Genomic DNA, 17,569 nt, shown 5'->3' with positions numbered 1-17,569 from the left:
AAAAATCCGCACAACCCTTTGCATGTAAAAAATTTTCTTGCCCAATGAAATGTGAGAATAGCTGATTTGGCCTTGGTTCCCTTCAGCCTAATGCAGTCCACTTCTTACAGTTCTTTGCAGATGAAAATTGAATGTCGCATATTTAAGGGGATTGAAGGAGAAGGTAAATATATAAATAGAATTTGTCAATAGAAAAATCGTCATTTTTCGCCTGGGACCATCAACATCTGAGGGATTATCCTCGATCTTATCGCCTGGCGATTGATTTCAATATTATCAAAAGAAAATCGCAAAATATGGCGATTTTATCCAGCAAAAAATTGCAATGCATAGCAATTTAATCGCCATTTATAGCAACTTTTCATTCGATATGGTCATGATAAATTGCCACCGATATGATCGCGATAACCAACCGATAAAATCGCTTTTTATCACGATCACTGCTACTTTAGTGGGAAGTGCAGTTTTTGGAAAAATTGAGACATCAAGAATTTCAAGTGAAACCAGTCTTTTTGCATATTCTGTGAAAAACTACTCAATGTTAATTCTTGAAAACTTCGACGATCATTCTTCTCTGTGTGAAAAAAAATCTGTTAAAACTTCAAAGAATGATATTAGTTTGTTCTCCTCCACAAAAATGAAATGGGAGCGGAGATTTTAAAACATTGCAAACAAGGTATGTAGTCTAGTAGTTTCACCACTGAAATGGTTCCTAGGTGAGAAAACTTGAGCTTTCTTGAGTTGATACATAATTTCTTAAAACTCTGAACTGAATTAGCCATCAATTGACATTAAGGGCAAATAATAGAACGTCCTGTTTAAAAAAATATCAATACATTTATTATTTCTCCTTTTTTATCTTTCATGAGTTTATCCAAGGTGTTTTTTTTTTCTTTCTTTCAGTAGAAACTAAAAATAAAAACAGATAATAATATCCAAAATGGATGGAATATAAAACAGAAATGCTTAAACAATAAGTTATAAATGCAAACAAATGTACAATTCGAATTCATCTTTCAGCTTTGTATGGATTGCAGTTCATGAGACCTTCGACTAATACATCAAATTAATGAAAACCGTTTCGAGCTTTCTTCAGCTCATTTCATTCATGACATTTACTTTTTTACCTGAAAAAAAAAAAATAATTGATAAAGAGTTTCAGTCTATACTTTGCCAAATCTAAAGCAACAATCACAAAATTTGAGATTTTTTGTAAAGCTGGGAGAGTAAGTAAAATATAATATTGGTAATCATCAAAATTAACGACGTCTGGAAATCATAGTTTTTAAATGATTGCATTGTTCTTGGCAAGTTGAAGTTAAATCCAGTCTTGAAATATTCTTAGGCAAGATTCTGGCTGAAGTTAAGAATGATCAGCAATAAAAAAATTGCATTTTGCGTTTAAGATAGTATAATATTACAGAGAACCGCACATGCTTAAAAGAGTACTGTCACCCATGGTACTGTAAAGTAGGCCAGTGGCCTGATCATTGAAATATTGTGTTTTTTGATTGGACAAGATAGGAGTGACGTGATTGTCAGTTGTGTCAGTTGTTTCCTTCATCATTCTTGTGTCAAAGGAATTTAATAAATACGAACGGCAACTCGAGAGGTGCCTTTAGCTTCTTGTCGATTCCACCCAACATAAGCACAACAAAGAGAACAACTGACAAAGCCAACCAATCACATAACCTCATTTTCCCTTCGTCTTGTCTTGTCTTGTCTGGTGACACACAAAAAATATCTGAAATCAGGCTGCTGGTAGACTTGCTTTTTTGCTGATGATTTAGCGTATTTAATCAAAAATATTATTTCATCTGAATCTTTCCAGAAGGCACTTTTGTACTTGACATTTAGAGCATTACATTTTATCAGAGTTCAGGAGGTAAAAAGGTTCTGTCCTTAAAACTAAAGTCAGCTGAAAAAATTCATTTGATTGATCGATGGAAACGGTGATTGCTTAAATTTATAAAAGGAATGATTGATTAAGTTTCTATTGAAGAATGAATGGAAAAGTTTCGCGGGAAAAAGTAAGGTGGAAAGTCATTAAAATTTAAAAGTTAAGATTAAAAATTTATAAAGAAAAAAAAATAAGTTACAGATCTAACTAGTGTTTGTCAAATAGTAAAATATACAGGGAGACACTCCTCTGAATGAAACAATGATTCTTCTGGTAATTTTGCAACTTAAATAAACAAGGAGGTTGATGCAATTGTTTGTTATTCCTACTTTGCTCAAAGAGAAACAGCAAGAGAAAGAGATTGCTCACATCACATTCGAAAGTGACGGGGCTCAAAACGTACATGGATGAATTTGATTTAATTGTATCCGGCCGAAATTCTTTATTTTGAGATATCGGTTCACCTCTGTTCGATAAAAATACACAATTTTGGCTGAAAAAGACTCTTCAGAGTTCACTGAATCCATAGTGTTCGATCATTTTAGCATATTGAGGCACAGTTTCAGTAACTTATCAACTTAACAATACAAAAGGCGGACTAGATTCCTGAATCCTTGATAAAATCTATTTTTGAATAGATGATCTCAGCCACCTCGGCCAAAAATATGAGGCGAGATAGGAATTTGATTTTTGACAGCTCAACAAAACTAATAAAAAAAAGAAAATCATTATTAACACATGTACAGTAATATCACTTACTTACTAAAGAGAAAAATAAAACTAGATAAAAAATACCATCAAAGATTTTCTTCTGCTTTAACTTGAAAAATCAGCTTCAGCAGTCAACAATAAATAAACCAAATCCCTTTCAGGGTCGTGTTTGTTGACAGTAAAAAAAAGCCTACTAACAAGTACAGTCACAAAATAAAAATTTTAAACAAAAATATGGCATTTTTCATTTATTGAAGGTTTTTATCCGTGTAATTTTTTATTTACTTTTTATTTCTTATCGGCGTAGTGGTCGAATCTTGAGCAGACATTATTAACAAACTTAAAATTAGTGCGAGCCATTTACAACTGGGATAGGGGGTGAGTTGTTATTTGATAGATTATGGTTATGAGCCCATTTCTTCTGAAGCGGGTCTGCGCCAAAACCTTCATCGTAGTTGCCCTTGGAGATGAATAACTGCTTGAAGTGAGGCAAACAGTACAGGTAGCCATTATTGAACGTGTAAGATTCGATTCTGAAACAGAGAGACAGTAAATAAGAACTCTTGCCAATCATAGCAGAAATAACATTTTTGGATTTTTAATGAAAGCTGGATAGGATTGGCGATTTTTCACAGCTGTTTGAAACCTCCTGTGCTTGCTGCCTTCCAATGCAGTCACATTGAAAAATTTGGAGCCAAGCCACCACTGAATGGTTGTACAGATTATACACAAAAAATCACAGTCTCCGAAAGCTAACGACAACCGCTGCAATCATGCATCCTCACTTAAACCATTTTTAAAATCACAAAGCATTATTGCCCAAAACTTTCTTCTTTCTAGCTCCATAATTACACTGACACCAAAGTCAGGATCAGAGCTTGTTTTGGGCAGAAGTAAAGGAAATTAAACTTAGAAACTAAAGATAATATGTACGTGATGTTGATAAATAATGTTAAAATAGATGCATAATTACGCAAGCACATCCATTACCATATGAAGACTTATTAAGCCATTGTGCTTATCTGAAAACTTATCATCTGTGTGACATGTGTCCTGCTATATTTATGTTAGGTTCAACCATCCTGAAATTTCTAGCTAGCAAGAAATAGTAGATGCATTAACGTACATGCTGATGACACACTGGGACATTTTGGTCCCGCACAAATAGAATTCCGATTCAGAAAAACTCATTTTTCTAGAATTTTGCAAGACCGAATTTGAAAATCTACAAATTGTTGGAAAGCAAACAGTGGCTTCACGATACTTTTTGCCAATTGTCTCTACATATCTTAATTTAAGTGATATAAAATAGGAGAACTTGTTGTTAATATCAGGATGACTCTCATACATCCATCAGAAACTAGAAAACAAATTTTCAGCTCCAAAAGTTAATTATAATGAATTTTCATTACCTTAAAACGCAATGGCACTGCGTACATCGGAAACAGTACTTGTGGAAGATCTTTCCGTCTGTTTCGATTTTCTCTAGTTGGTAGACTTTTTTCTCACAGAGGTTACAGAGAGTGGGTGGAGCTTCAGGCTGGAAAAAAGAGTAAAATATAGATGATAAAATGTAAAGCGTATTAAAATTTGATTGAGGAAAGATTATAAAATGAACTTGCCATGTGCACTAAAAAATTTTAGAACATGGAGTAAAATAAGAGACGTTTCATTCCATATTAATTTGGAAATTTCTGTATTTGTTATGGAAGAATGAAACCATAAATAGGGTCATTTGACTATTACAACTGTCTTTTACAGTGTCTGACAAGCAAAAAATATCGTGAGATAATAAAAATGTATCGATCATAAAAATAAGATTCAACATTGCGAATATCATTGCATACGAAACAGCATTTTCATCAAGATTTTATTCAGAGTAATCAAAGAAATAATAAAAGAGCGGGAGCAAGAGCTTTATGAAAATAGTTCTCTTAACGTAAACTTTGGTGACAAAACCGAAAATTTAAAAAGATCATTTCTGAAACGAGAAAAAGCTAATCAAAAGCCGACAGCCGAGTTGACGTAGCAAGATGATGCTTGAAACGTGGTTCCGCGAACCAGCAAATGCAGTTTCCCCTCTGTGGCAAAATAATGATTGTGAACGGGTTCCATTTTGGGCATTTTCAAAGCAAGGTTTCTTTGCCATATAGTGTTAAAATTACGCAAATTACGCTGTAAAAATTCTTGGATTAGATCTCACCATACTTTTGATAATACCCCAGAACCTGTTGTATTTTTTTCTGAAATAAAGGCAAGAAGTCCACAGTTTAAAGATTCAACAGAGACGTAAGCGCTAAAAAACCATCTAGGAGTTTTTTGACCCCTTTCACTTTGAGCCAGCAATAAAAAAACAATCAATGGTAAAACAGCATTGGTATCATTATGTGTTGATTCTGAATTTCAAAGTTGTAGCAATGTAAAGTGAAAAAGCAGAGAAAATATTTAGGTTGATCTTAAATATTTTTAAGTGAGTGAAATTTTCCGCAGTTAAAATCAGTATGAATGACCCATATTATACACTGCATTGTGAGAAAAAGTGAGGATTAGTGAGAAATTCTGAGTATCACCTATTATTTTGAACTTGTTTTTGATTGCTTTTTTCTACGTTTCCCCATCTAAAGGTCATCTCATCTGAGTGATTTTTCAAGTTTATGACTAGAACTCTACCAATAAAAAAAAATTCAGATTAGAGAGGAAATTATGGTATGCACCCATCCTCTGTAATGAATACACATGGTTTGGCAGTCTTGGGAGGCCTTGAGAGGGAAAACGGACTAAATCCTCTGAATTCTAAATAATGCTATGAAGAGAAAACCGTGCATTGAGGAAAATATTACAAAACAGGTCTTGGATCATTAAATTCTTCCAAAAGAGCTTGATACCTCAATCTTTAAGCTGCATAAACCATGATATGCAATAATAACGGAGGCAATTAAAATAGTAGTTTTAAGCCATGTTGTTCCTAAAATAATTAAATATGATAAAGATAAATAGAGATCAGATGAAAGGCCAGAAAAAAGAGAAGTGATAAATAATCAAAAATTTTAATACATGATACAAAATAGGATATCTTCCATCAATTTAGAATCATGGACACTGGAACAATTCTCATGACACAACAATACAAGATCAATCTGATAAATTTGATGGAGATTTAAATAAAACAATGTTAAAAATTGGTGAACGACAAAAACAGTTTACAAATTAAAGAGAAGTCAGCAACAAATACATCTATTCTTAAACACTAAGTGATTTTTTCCAACTATGCTCTCCTTTTGAACAGCCAGATAAATGGCAAGAAAATTTTGGTAAAAAATAGATCATTCAACTCAAGATTGAATTTATACTTTCCAAGAAAAACATAAGTGCAGGCATCATACAAGAAAGGAGAAAAAATTTAGATTAACTTTAATGCCTTGTTTATACCCCCATAATCAAGGAATAATAGAAACATATCAACTAGACAAAATGGATTAAACTTACACAAAAACTCTCATATGAATTTGAAACCTTCCCCGAATAATGCAATAGTAAAATTACAAACAACAATAACCTTTGACTTACAAACAGCAACAAGGACCTCTACTCGCAAATACATTATTCAATAAAATAATTGATACTTATGACTAAGGTTTTTCATTTTCACACACAGTGACTGAGACAAGAGACATGTCACAACGCTTTGAAAGAGATGTCAAAATTCCCCGGTTTCAGCGATGAAAAGGGAGACGGGCATCTTGCGGAAAAAATGAAGCTGAGATTCTCTAAATATTGGCAGATCTTGTCTTCCAAATTTACTGAAATGAAAAAATAAATTCTGATGAAGTGAAGGGTAATTTTGCTTAGGCTTTGCTATGCTGACGATACCACTTAAGTGTAAGCGGGGTGTATTGAAATCAGTGGCAAGTTTGGAAGTTGGCAACACTAATTTTCCTCCATTTAAATTCACTGAAAATATCGATTTCAGGTGAGGCAAGCTGCCTCATGAGGAATCGATTATTTTACATGCATTTAAATGGAGGGAAAACAGTGTTGCCAATTTTCAAGAAACGCCACTGATTTAAATCGAAAGGAACCATCTCCACTGAGACCTGAAATTTTCCATAGTAAAATATACCAAAATTATTACAGTGCTCGATTTGACTCGAGTAGATTACGGTTTTTTTGTGGGTGGTGAATGTAAATTAACGTAACTGTTATTTTCACACTTATGGGTTGAGGACTTGGAAAGTTTTGACATTCTATCATATTCTACGTAAATTTTTATAGGGACCAATATTGTGGTTTTGAATTTGAATCAATGTCTGGTGGTCCATTGAATGATATTTTGAATAATCGAATGAATAAGAAAAATTGAAACCGCAACTATTGTTGACAGTATAGATGTAATGTTTTGTCCTTCACTAAAAGAACACTTAATACTGAATGATATTGCTATTTGAATCTACATTCGGAACATTGAACAGTACTACACTTTGTTTATTCTCTAGGGAAATGATCAGTTAGTGTGTGATCCCGCCCTTTTGTAAGTGGCTGTTTATCCGCAAGGCGGAATTAGGCCAATCAACCTAAACAAACAACAACAACAACAACAACAATAATTTCTGAGAAATAGTTAACATACATACATTAAGAATAAAATCGCTAAAAATTTAAAAACTCAATCTTTCCTTACTTAATTATTTGTCCAGGTCGCACTATTGCTGCTGAAGACGGAGGGCAGCAGACCCTTCAAAACGTTGTCCGGACAAATAATTAAGTGAGGAAAGATTGAGTTTTTAAATTTTTAGCGATTTTATTCTTAATTTAAGCAATCTTTCCTTGTTTTTTCAGCCTTATTTCCATTATTATTTTAATTACGTACGTGTTCTGAATGGTGTTGTATTGAAAGACTTACAATTTTACTTGAAGAAAGAAAGGAATAGGATGAAAATAAAACTTACCTTGGCAACGAAAAATAGGTCATGCTTTAAAGTCATCGTGCAAATTAGTATCACAGCACAAGTTAAAAACACAAAAGAGAAGGAAAACTTAGTCGGTTATTATAGGACATAAAAAATCGCAAAAATGTGGCAGTAGAGTCTTGGAGCTAACAATTTTTGTATGTAAGCGGTAAAATCAAAGATTTAACTATTTACTACAGCATTAAGTACAAATAAACGGAGGTAAAGTTAAAGTTTTGTGAAAATGGATGGGAAATTATCCCTCTCACACTCCCCCTCCCCCACCCCTTGTCCTTCACCTTCATGGGAAATAACTTTTAGAAGCATACTGAAAAAGTGAACTGCAAGAATGCATATTTCAGTTGCGGTGTTTCAAAATTTCAACTCATATTTTATTTTTTAAGAGGAGACTGTACCACCATCATGTCTTGAAATTTTCACAGAATATTTTTCTTTTAGAACGAAAATCACCGAAGTTTTCGAGATAAGACGTTCAGTAGTTTTCCTCGTAGAAAATAAAGTATGACATGAAGTCTGAAACGTCGAAAACCACAATATGCATTTTAGTAGTTTCACCATCAATATTACACTCCAACGCATCCTAAAATGCAAGGCTCAAACAATGAGCATATTTGGATGGAGTATTGAAAGGAAGGATGGTGCACTTGAGGATGAGAAAAACAACATATAAACATTGACCACAGAAATTGAAAATTGCTGTACAATTGTTGAAAATTGCTTACGCTCTTGTTTTCAAAACATCAAAATTTGGAATTCTAAGTTAACAGATTTTGAAACCGGAGGAACTTTTTAATATTTAGAGCCCGGATGCTCAAGCTTGTATCAAAGCTTCAAGGGATGGAGTTGCAATTTATTTGGCTATTTTTGAAGTTCTGATAGGAATTTAATAATCTTGGAGCATCTTAAGAAAATTATTAAACTTATGACAGACCAAAAGTAAAGAAGATAATAACCACATCAAAGGATGTCATTGAGGAGGGGGCACATATATTGCTTACACAAAGGATATTTTGATTTAAATCAAAACAAAGATATAATGAGTGAAAAAAATGGATTGAAGGCTTCACAATTGAAAGCTTTACAAACATATATAAAGCGATATTGTTCAACGGTGTTCGTGGGATGCGAATGTTTGATACTCATCCGCAGAAATTATTTCAGCAAAATATATTAAAAGTTTCATTACAATTAAATTGGAGACCGTTGAGCTTCGGTCAGAAATTTTTTAAAGACGATTCATTTGTCCTCTCCTTGAAAACCACAGTGAAACTCCTAATATTGGGAAAGCTGAGCTACAGAAACTTAAATCTCATTTACCTATCAAACTGAAATTCCAACTCTACCACTTCCTTCTTTCTGAAGAAAAAACCATCTGCATACTGAAATTCTTATGACTCCATTCAATTGTTTAAGACTGTTTTGGAAAACATCCAAACCACCCAGCAGTGCGGCAAATTAATTGTTTCCAAAAGAAGGTGCAAGCAGACATGGATTTCATACAAGTAAAGGGAGACACTTAGTCTTCATAACAAAGACATACTCCGGTTCAGATCTTTCTATGTAATGAAACCATTGAAATCTATTCTCATGAAAAAATCTTTTTTTCGTGCCTCTAAGTCAATTTAGCGAACCAGCGTTTTCTGGAGGGGGTTCAGTTCCCCAGCTTTGAGGTCAAAAACTAAACAAGGATTTTCATTTGTAGTTTTAACGCTACCCTTTGCAGGAATTTATAACCGGTATATTACGATTAATTTGTGGCGTATTAACAGGTAGCATTAATATCACGCAGGAAGACGTTAACTACTCACTGCATCACGATGTTAGTCAAATATGACTGGCATAGCCTGACAGAAAACACTGCAACCAGTCATATCTGACAAACATGGTGTGGGAAAAAAACAAGTTAAGGCTTAACAACTTGATGTATGGTCAGAGAGCTAATATAACTGGTTGTCTCAATTTAAGGTGAGATACACCCATCCGCAAGTAGGAAAATATGGATGGCCAAAGTGCAAAACTACATACCTCCATTATGGTGTTACAAAATTTCCTCTCATATTTGATTTTTTCAAAGAAAAACAAAGCAACTTTAGAGTTTGAAATTTATGCAGAATATTCTGCCAACAGAGAAAAAAAATCAAGGCGATTTTTTAGAAAATGCACTGACTAATTTTTCAAAGAAAGAAAAATAAAACTTGACAGGAAGACTGTAACGTAAAAACCTGGAGATACATTGTTTCACATTTTCACCATTGATAGAGAAAAAAAATTACCACATTGATTTGCTGTTAAAAAGTAAGTGAAAATCCAAGATTGGGCACTGTTTACCCCATCTAGGATTACAAATTTTCTAGATAAAAAATTGGCTAAAATTTTGAAAAACATCAGCAAGTTCATGAAACTATGTTCGCAACATGTTACTGTTTGAATTTGCAACCAATTTTAAACAGGAAAGCAGTCAAATACAGCACTTGATCTTAAATTCTCATTCTAATTCAGCTTCATGTATGAGCTCCATACCACAAGTGCATTATTTTTTTTATATTGTCAAAACTCTTGCAAGGAAGATATATCCTCACCTTAAATATTCATAATACTTAACCATACATTATTTTGCAAGTTGAAAAAATTATAAGCACATTATTAACAGAGTTAGACTGATGAATATAATTATGGAACCAGTGAAAAGACATGCATAATAGAAACAAAGCGCAGAATCTAGAACTTACGATGAATCTGTTCACTCGAGGGCGAGGTTTTTCAGTGGGCTGTTCGGCTTTCATGCTCTCGAACCTTGCTCGTAGATTTTTGGTTGGCTCGATGCTAGCCTGGTCTGAGTCCAACAAGTTGATGGCATTGTTGACTGACTGTTTTTCTGGTTCCCAATGCTCGAATTTTTCCTTCAACGCTCGAGCTCGTACAGCAGCTTTTCGAGACTAAACATATGGATTATCAACAGATGTCAATACCTTAGAAATTTACAAAAATTAACTTTTCCTCATCAAAATTTTTGAAAAATAAAATAAAATAAAATAAAAAGTTTGAGTTTTCAGGAATCAAATGTACATGCATTTAAATGATTAAACATAATGTAACACCCGCCATTCGTACAAAAATGAACTACCATTTGCAACTCATTCTTTGAGAATGTTCTCCATCAAATTGACAGATTCTGTTCTTCAACTAGGCTTTTATTTTCTTGGAATTTTCCGATTTCCAGACTTCCCTTGACTTTTTATGCTTTCCCCTGACTCCAACATTTTCGAATTCTCTGACTTTCAAAAAAACATTGAAACTTAAAGGACCCCGCACACCTCTTATGGGAAGCTGCACCATGACCGATTGCCTTCTGACTTATGTCATTCGATTCTCCTCAAGATGCTGATCACAAGTTATAATTGCGCCAACTTTCTACGATGCACCGTTTTCGCAAAAAATCAAAGAGAAGATTCAATTATTCGGCGAATATGAATAAAAAAGAACAAAGCGTTTGAGAACAGGCCAGATGTAAATAAGGAAAAAACGTAGCTCGTGTCCGTCTTCTTATCTGTACCTGCCGACTCAGGGGCTATCTCCCTCCTGCACTCGCCCGGTAGACGTTCAGACTTTCCTGTTCTTATGCTCCTCAAGAATCTGATTTGGATGGTCGAGCAAAACGGCGTGCGGAATCTGTGATAAAACTGCCGCTTGGTGCGGGAGTTCGCATGATCTCCTTGTTGACACACAGCCGCTTGTCAATCGGGCACTGAAATGAGGAATCTTTCTGGCTTTTTATGGCCGAATAATTGAATCTTCTCTTTGATTTTTTGCGAAAACGGTGCATCGTAGAAAGTTGGCGCAATTATAACTTTTGATCAGCATCTTGAGGAGAATCGAATGACTTAAGTCAGAAGGCAATCGGTCACGGTGCAGCTTCCCATGAGAGGTGTGCGGGGTCCTTTTTTTTATTATTATTTCGATTACACTAACTATCACCAAACTTTGGAAAAAATGTCCACTTCTAGAGATTCAAATTATGCAAAAAGGCAATCACAGATTGTTCTCGCTTTCTCAAACAGCACCGCCTGAAGTTGCTGAGCCGAGGTACTACTCGCAAGATTCCCTGAATTTTCTTTATGAGTTCTCTAGCCGTTCCTGACTTTTCCACACCCAGGTTAATTCCCCGAATTTCCTGGTTATCCAGACCGCCATAGGAACCTTGTTAACCCACCTTGAAAACTGTGCCTTGAGGCTTTAGGGTCCCTTTCTGAGGTCTTTTTTTAAGGTCCCTAAGGAAGGTCTCATACTGATGGTGGAAATACCAGATGAGTGATCTCCATTGCTGTGTTTGAATTTCCCTGCCACAGAGTTAAAATGTTTGATTTAAATCCATAGATGTGACTTGTTAAGAGAATTTTTGGTCATTTTTGGAACTTTAATTATGACAGTCACTCATAAGGTACCGAAAGGCTAGTTTACCTGCTGCAAGAACTCGTCTTCAATTTGGTCTGAAGCGCGGATGATGTTTCCATTGACCAGCTCTTCCTCACTTTCCTCCTCTTCTTCTTCTTCCTCACTTTCTTCCTCCTCGCTTTCTGAGTCCTTCTCTTTGTAGTCCGGAGGGGGGGTGAACCTTTTCAATGGTTTCGGTCCTAAAAAGGGGGGGACACATGAATAAATCTCAATAATTGGAGGATTCTGTAACCTCGAGAAAAATAAAATCTACCACCCATGTTGCCATGCTAGGGAACGGCCCTATGGGCCTTCAAGATTTGCCAAATTGCGCATTTTCGGGAAAATTTAAGATTATTTCTCTTCCGATTTTTCGAAGGATTTTGTTCGAAATTTGATCCAAAAAGTCTGAAAATTTTAAGGAAAAATATTCATAAGTTTCTTTAAAAAGAAATATTATCCAGAAGGAAATTTGGCAACATCCGAATGCTCAAATGGCGTTTTGATAGCACTGCACGGCAATATGATTTACAGCTATTTGACCCGAAACATGCCTTAAATATGAAGTGCCTTACAGTCATATGAAGGTTTGCATGACAAAGAAAGTGAAATGATTTCCCAGGTTTACAAATCATATCGAGGTGATAATACTGATTTATAGAGTTAGAAAGAGTTTAGAGAAACTCTAAAAAAAGACAAGTTTTCTTGAATTTAAAAACTTCGAACTTTGTCCTGATTTGTCGAGGTTTCAGAAGAAAATTGTGTGTTTTTCTGACTTTTCATAGGTGTTTGGCTTTGACAAGGAAAAGCTTTTCACAAACTCAATATAGAGTAAAGTTAAAACTCTGCCAATACAGAGCACAAGTTCAATCAGATCCATTTAAAAATCAAAATAAGATGAAAAAATCGCCGTTAGATTGGAGATTCTCTGACTTGTGATGACCGGTCCAAATTTACCGATTTCTAGAATTTCCCTAATTTTCCAAGAACTTGTTAGCCTACTTAAGACTATAGTGATTCTTGTTTGAACGACTTATGGGGTCAGGCTGCCCTCTCCAAGTGGAAGAATCCCAAAAAAAGTTTTGAGATGTAAAACCACTATTATTAGTTGCGAAGTCTACAAATTTGAAGGCTTTGAGATTACATTTTCTTTTTGATTTTATGCAATTTTCACTGACTCCTGCCAAATAGTTGTAAAATTCTGGGGGAAAAAACTGCAACTAATGTTTATATGACAAGTTGAAAAACTCACCATCAGGTACAGTGTCTTTAGCTTCCTCCATTTGTCTGAAGATGGACAGCATTTTTGAGGTTGTTTGACTTTTCATCAATGCATTGTCTGCCTCATTACTGACTGGGTCATCGGCACGAACAACGTTAGGATCACGAACGATTTCTCTATCAGGCGATTCAGACTAAACAAGAACAAGAGCTTAATTATAAATTTTTATTGAACTAAGAAATAAAGAAAAGAATACATACCTAAGTTTTATTAAAAGTGAGACACCAATCTCACAAGAAGGAGCATAAAATGAGAAGTAAACAAAGGTTGTGAAATGGGATTCGTGAAGATTTGAAAACCGAATATTTAAATCATTTAAACAAGCGTTTACTGTCCATATTCCTTAATATTTTTGAGGTGACTTTTAACAGCTTTTCGGTCGTCACAGAGGCGGGTAAGATTTCTTCAGGAAGTTTCAGTGGATTAAAAATAGGAGCATTTACTTACTTACGAGCACAAAAAAATGACACAAACTACAAGAAGAGATTTGATAGAAGAAAAGAAGGAAATGAATCGCACATTACAGAAAAATAGAAAACAGGGAAGCAAAGGGACTTTTACATTACCTTGGGTCCGTTTTCCCTGGGAGGAGTTATTCTAAATGTTCTGCGTTTAACTTCAGGTGCTTTGTACGTCTCAAAAAATTTGAATTTCGATGAAATATCTGACGTTTCCACGACTACATCCTCAACCTTATCACTAGATTTTACGATATCATCCGAAACTTGGCGATTAACATTCATCTAGACAGAAGTAGAAGACCCAACACCAAATTATAAAGCAAAATCATAAAATAATAAAGAAGGCACACAAAAATAAATATAAGTAAATAAAAAAAAACTACACATAAAATGAAGGCAAACAGAAAAATGGAGCATATAAGGATATTCATAGACCTATAATACCACAAATTAATTCTAGGAAACGTTAAAAAAGGACAGTTTGTAGGAATCCCACATCAATCTGTTGGATCAATCAAACAATGATATTTGATCCTTTATCTGTGATAAATCGTCACCTCCTTCTAGCCAAAGTATCACAAGCGCCATTCACGTTCAGATGCTATGTTACCAAATATTGTTTTAATTTTTTCTTTTTAACTTTCACACATACTTTCATGAAATTTCAGAGATCAATTTTAATAACAAAAGACATGTTAGATCAAATTTTCAAGTGATTCTATTCATTAGCTTATCCATAACAAATTGGACAAATGCAAGAAGATTGGCAACATTGTGCCTCAGCAAAAGTGGAGCATGTGATTCTTTGACTAGAAGGTGACAAAATTTTCTAGAAATGTATTCTTCGATAAAAGGATGAATTTCGTGTAAATGCTCATTCATAAATAAAATTGTAATTTCTTTCATGTTTCGAGAGAAATTATGTATAACTTTAGTGATGGTAACATTATTTGTTGATCATGGCTTTGACGAATATATAACTTGGATTATTTCAACTGGAAAAAGCTTTAAAATTCTCAAAACAAAATGAATACACATAATTTGCTAGAGGCAAATTTTGTATAAAATATGAAGTAAAGTAAAATATGACATAACCACCAATCGTGTTGTAAAAATGTTAATTCGTTTTATCCGATAATTATCTTTTGACAGCAAATCTGGGGGGAAAGTAAAGAAGATTGGTTCACAAAGATCAGGAATATGAATCTATGGAGATTTTAAAATAATGACATGAATAGACATCAATTCCTCCACCATATCAAATTTGAAAAAAAATGTAAAGGAAGAAAGAGAAAGTAACAAGAAGAAGAGTTAAGAACAAATTGACTCACAGGTTTGACTACTTTCTTTGACTCCTGGTGAATAGGTGAGATAGGAGACAATGGTTGACTCGACTGAGTTTTGGCAACATTAGCATCCATTTCCAAGAATAAACTACGTGATTTTTTACAGATGCCTGTAACAAAGTACAAAACGTTAAAATTTGAGATGCTTGTAACTTGCTCAATTTACATAAAGACCTGATTTTAGGAAAAAAAGTAGAATTAATTAATGAAAAGTCAATCTAATACTTTTTCAGTTAATTTTGCTGTTTCTAAGCTCATTCTATGCTTAAAATGCAGCGCTGAGCGCGAATAATTCGGCAATTACTGAAACTAGTGCAGCAATTTGACTAGATGCTCAGTCCTCAGAAATCTCTACCTGATAAGATAGATCGATCTTATCGAACTTATTAATTATAAATTCAAAAATGAAAAGAGGAAAATAAAAAAGGTGTCTCAAATGCCTCTGTCAGATCATCATGTTTGAGCACATAAATAGTTTTCTGTGTCAAGTAGTGAAGAGTGCTTATAACAGCATATAATCTCCATGAGAACCTCCACTGAAGATGGAGTAAAGAAAAGAACTCTGGAAAAAAGAGCAAGACTGAAAATAGTTAAGTTGATAGAGATCTGTTGGTTTCAAATGAGAACTGCTTCTCAATGGCTAATAAACAGTATCCAAAGACATTGAATCACGCAGACCGTGCGTCCGGCTTGGTTTAGTACAGGCGGAGCGAAGCAAGTCTCTCGAAGCCCCATGATGAGCGGGCGGGGAAGGGGAGAGAGCATGTGTCCCAAGCACTCGAAGAGACTGCAGAGAGGCAATGGAGAATTCATGCCCGCGCTCGGTTTTTCACAAATATCTCGTTTAGAGTCCATTTCAGACAAAATTCCTAAGAAAAAAAGTTTTAGAACACATAATTTTACACCCGAATTGCATTGTTTCATTTTACTGAACTAATTATTAACCGAGGAAAAAAGTCTCACAATCCGACGAAAATTCACTGGAGCCGCTACTGCGCATGCGCAGATGTGCGCAACTGGGACTCACGAACTCATCGATGCAGGTTGGTGCCACCACTCATCGCATGCAAATTTTTCAAAGTTGTCACACCTTCCTTAACACAGGATGCACGGTCTACGTGATTCAATGTTTTTGACAGTATCGCTTATCTGCTAACTGACAATTTTGCAGAGCGAATAGAAAACTTTGCTTCTTTTGTAATTTTAAGATTAGGATTTGCAATTTATTCATACATTACAGCGTCATTGAAGCGCTCCCCTACAGAATAGGAAAAAAAACTGAAATCATCAGCTTGCATATTTTATACTGTATATTTCAGCAAAGTCGCCAACTAATTTTTGCCAAAATTGTCAGTTAGATGGTATTCTTTGTTGGATCTCGTTTTGGTTTTAAAGAAAAAGTTTGAATGTTACCAATGCTTAGAACCCAAGCTGATTAGACATAAGTTAAAAGCTTTCAAATTACACACCGGCCTCAAAGACGCTCAAGTCATCCTCTTTGAGTTTGGCTTTAGAGTCATCATCTTCTTCTCCTTCTTCATCATCATGGTTCACTTCCCCACGCTCGAATCTTTCCCTCATCGCGCGTGCCTTTTCGCTTTTCAGAATCTCTAGATCGCTATCCCGCCTTCCAGTTTTGGCGTTTTGCTCGCTCTCTGCCACAGCTTGCTCATACAGTTCCTTCATTTTTCCTTGTTTACCCTGGAGGAGAAAAGGGAAAATATATAATAGTTTGAATGAGGCTTGAAAAAAACATTTTTCTTTAAAAAAAACAACAGTAGGAAAAATCAAAAGATCCTCATTGGTCCTCTTTTAGAATTGACCAAGTAATGGTAATGCTATCTGTCCTACAAAATAGAAAAGTTGATTCTCTTTTCATGAAATAGAATTCCTGAGTGAACGATTGGCAATTTGAAGTTTTGCTGATCATATTCTCTTCACTCAAAATCTATGAGACACATTTTTGCCAGTTCATCATGAAACTTTTCAAATTGCAAATTGACAGTATTGATTTTTACTCCAGGAATACTAATTGAAGGGTATAAAATTCCTCCGAGAAGTTATTGTTCCTCATGAATAAAAAGTTGCTGAGGATGGCAAAATTAAATGATGGTTACAGAGATGAATAATGGTCCCAGGTGCAAAAAAATACATACCATGAGTAAGTGAGAGCGTAGATGTGATCTTTCTTGTTTACGTTCTTCTCTTCTTTCTTCCATCAACTGAGCTCTACCAGCATCTTCCCAAGTTTTCTTCATATCACCCATGGCACTGAACTTCATTGGTCGCTCTGAGGTCACAGAACTGCGCACAGTGCCAGATTCTGTGAAAATAATTCATACAAACTTATAAAAACAAAAGTATTGAATGAATTGAAATTTTCTATACTGTTGGGATGATATGCAACAATGGATTTTGGCTCATAGTATAATATGGGCTCCTTTCAAACATAAATGTCAGTAAAAAGGCAT

At 34.8% G+C, this 17,569-nt stretch overlaps 1 protein-coding gene across 2 annotated transcripts in view; it reads right to left on the bottom strand.

The window, feature by feature from the left end:
• Positions 1-817: 817 nt before the first annotated feature.
• LOC109033694 (uncharacterized) overlaps positions 818-17,569 on the bottom strand; it is an 80,983-nt gene continuing 64,231 nt past the window's right edge. For both annotated transcript variants that reach the window (XM_019046417.2, XM_019046440.2), the window contains 9 exons: positions 17,255-17,421; positions 16,568-16,799; positions 15,084-15,208; positions 13,858-14,034; positions 13,262-13,424; positions 12,037-12,209; positions 10,308-10,514; positions 4,024-4,151; positions 818-3,144 (listed from right to left, as the gene is read on the bottom strand). In XM_019046417.2, the coding sequence (XP_018901962.2) occupies positions 2,958-3,144; positions 4,024-4,151; positions 10,308-10,514; positions 12,037-12,209; positions 13,262-13,424; positions 13,858-14,034; positions 15,084-15,208; positions 16,568-16,799; positions 17,255-17,421 (1,559 nt within the window). In that variant the 3' untranslated portion in view covers positions 818-2,957. The remainder of the gene's footprint in view (positions 3,145-4,023; positions 4,152-10,307; positions 10,515-12,036; positions 12,210-13,261; positions 13,425-13,857; positions 14,035-15,083; positions 15,209-16,567; positions 16,800-17,254; positions 17,422-17,569) is intronic.

The sequence above is a fragment of the Bemisia tabaci genome, chromosome 6 (assembly GCF_918797505.1).
Source record: "Bemisia tabaci chromosome 6, PGI_BMITA_v3".
Taxonomy (NCBI): domain Eukaryota; kingdom Metazoa; phylum Arthropoda; class Insecta; order Hemiptera; family Aleyrodidae; genus Bemisia; species Bemisia tabaci.
Note: the sequence above shows the minus strand (reverse complement) of the source record. Positions and strands in the feature narration are given on the sequence as shown.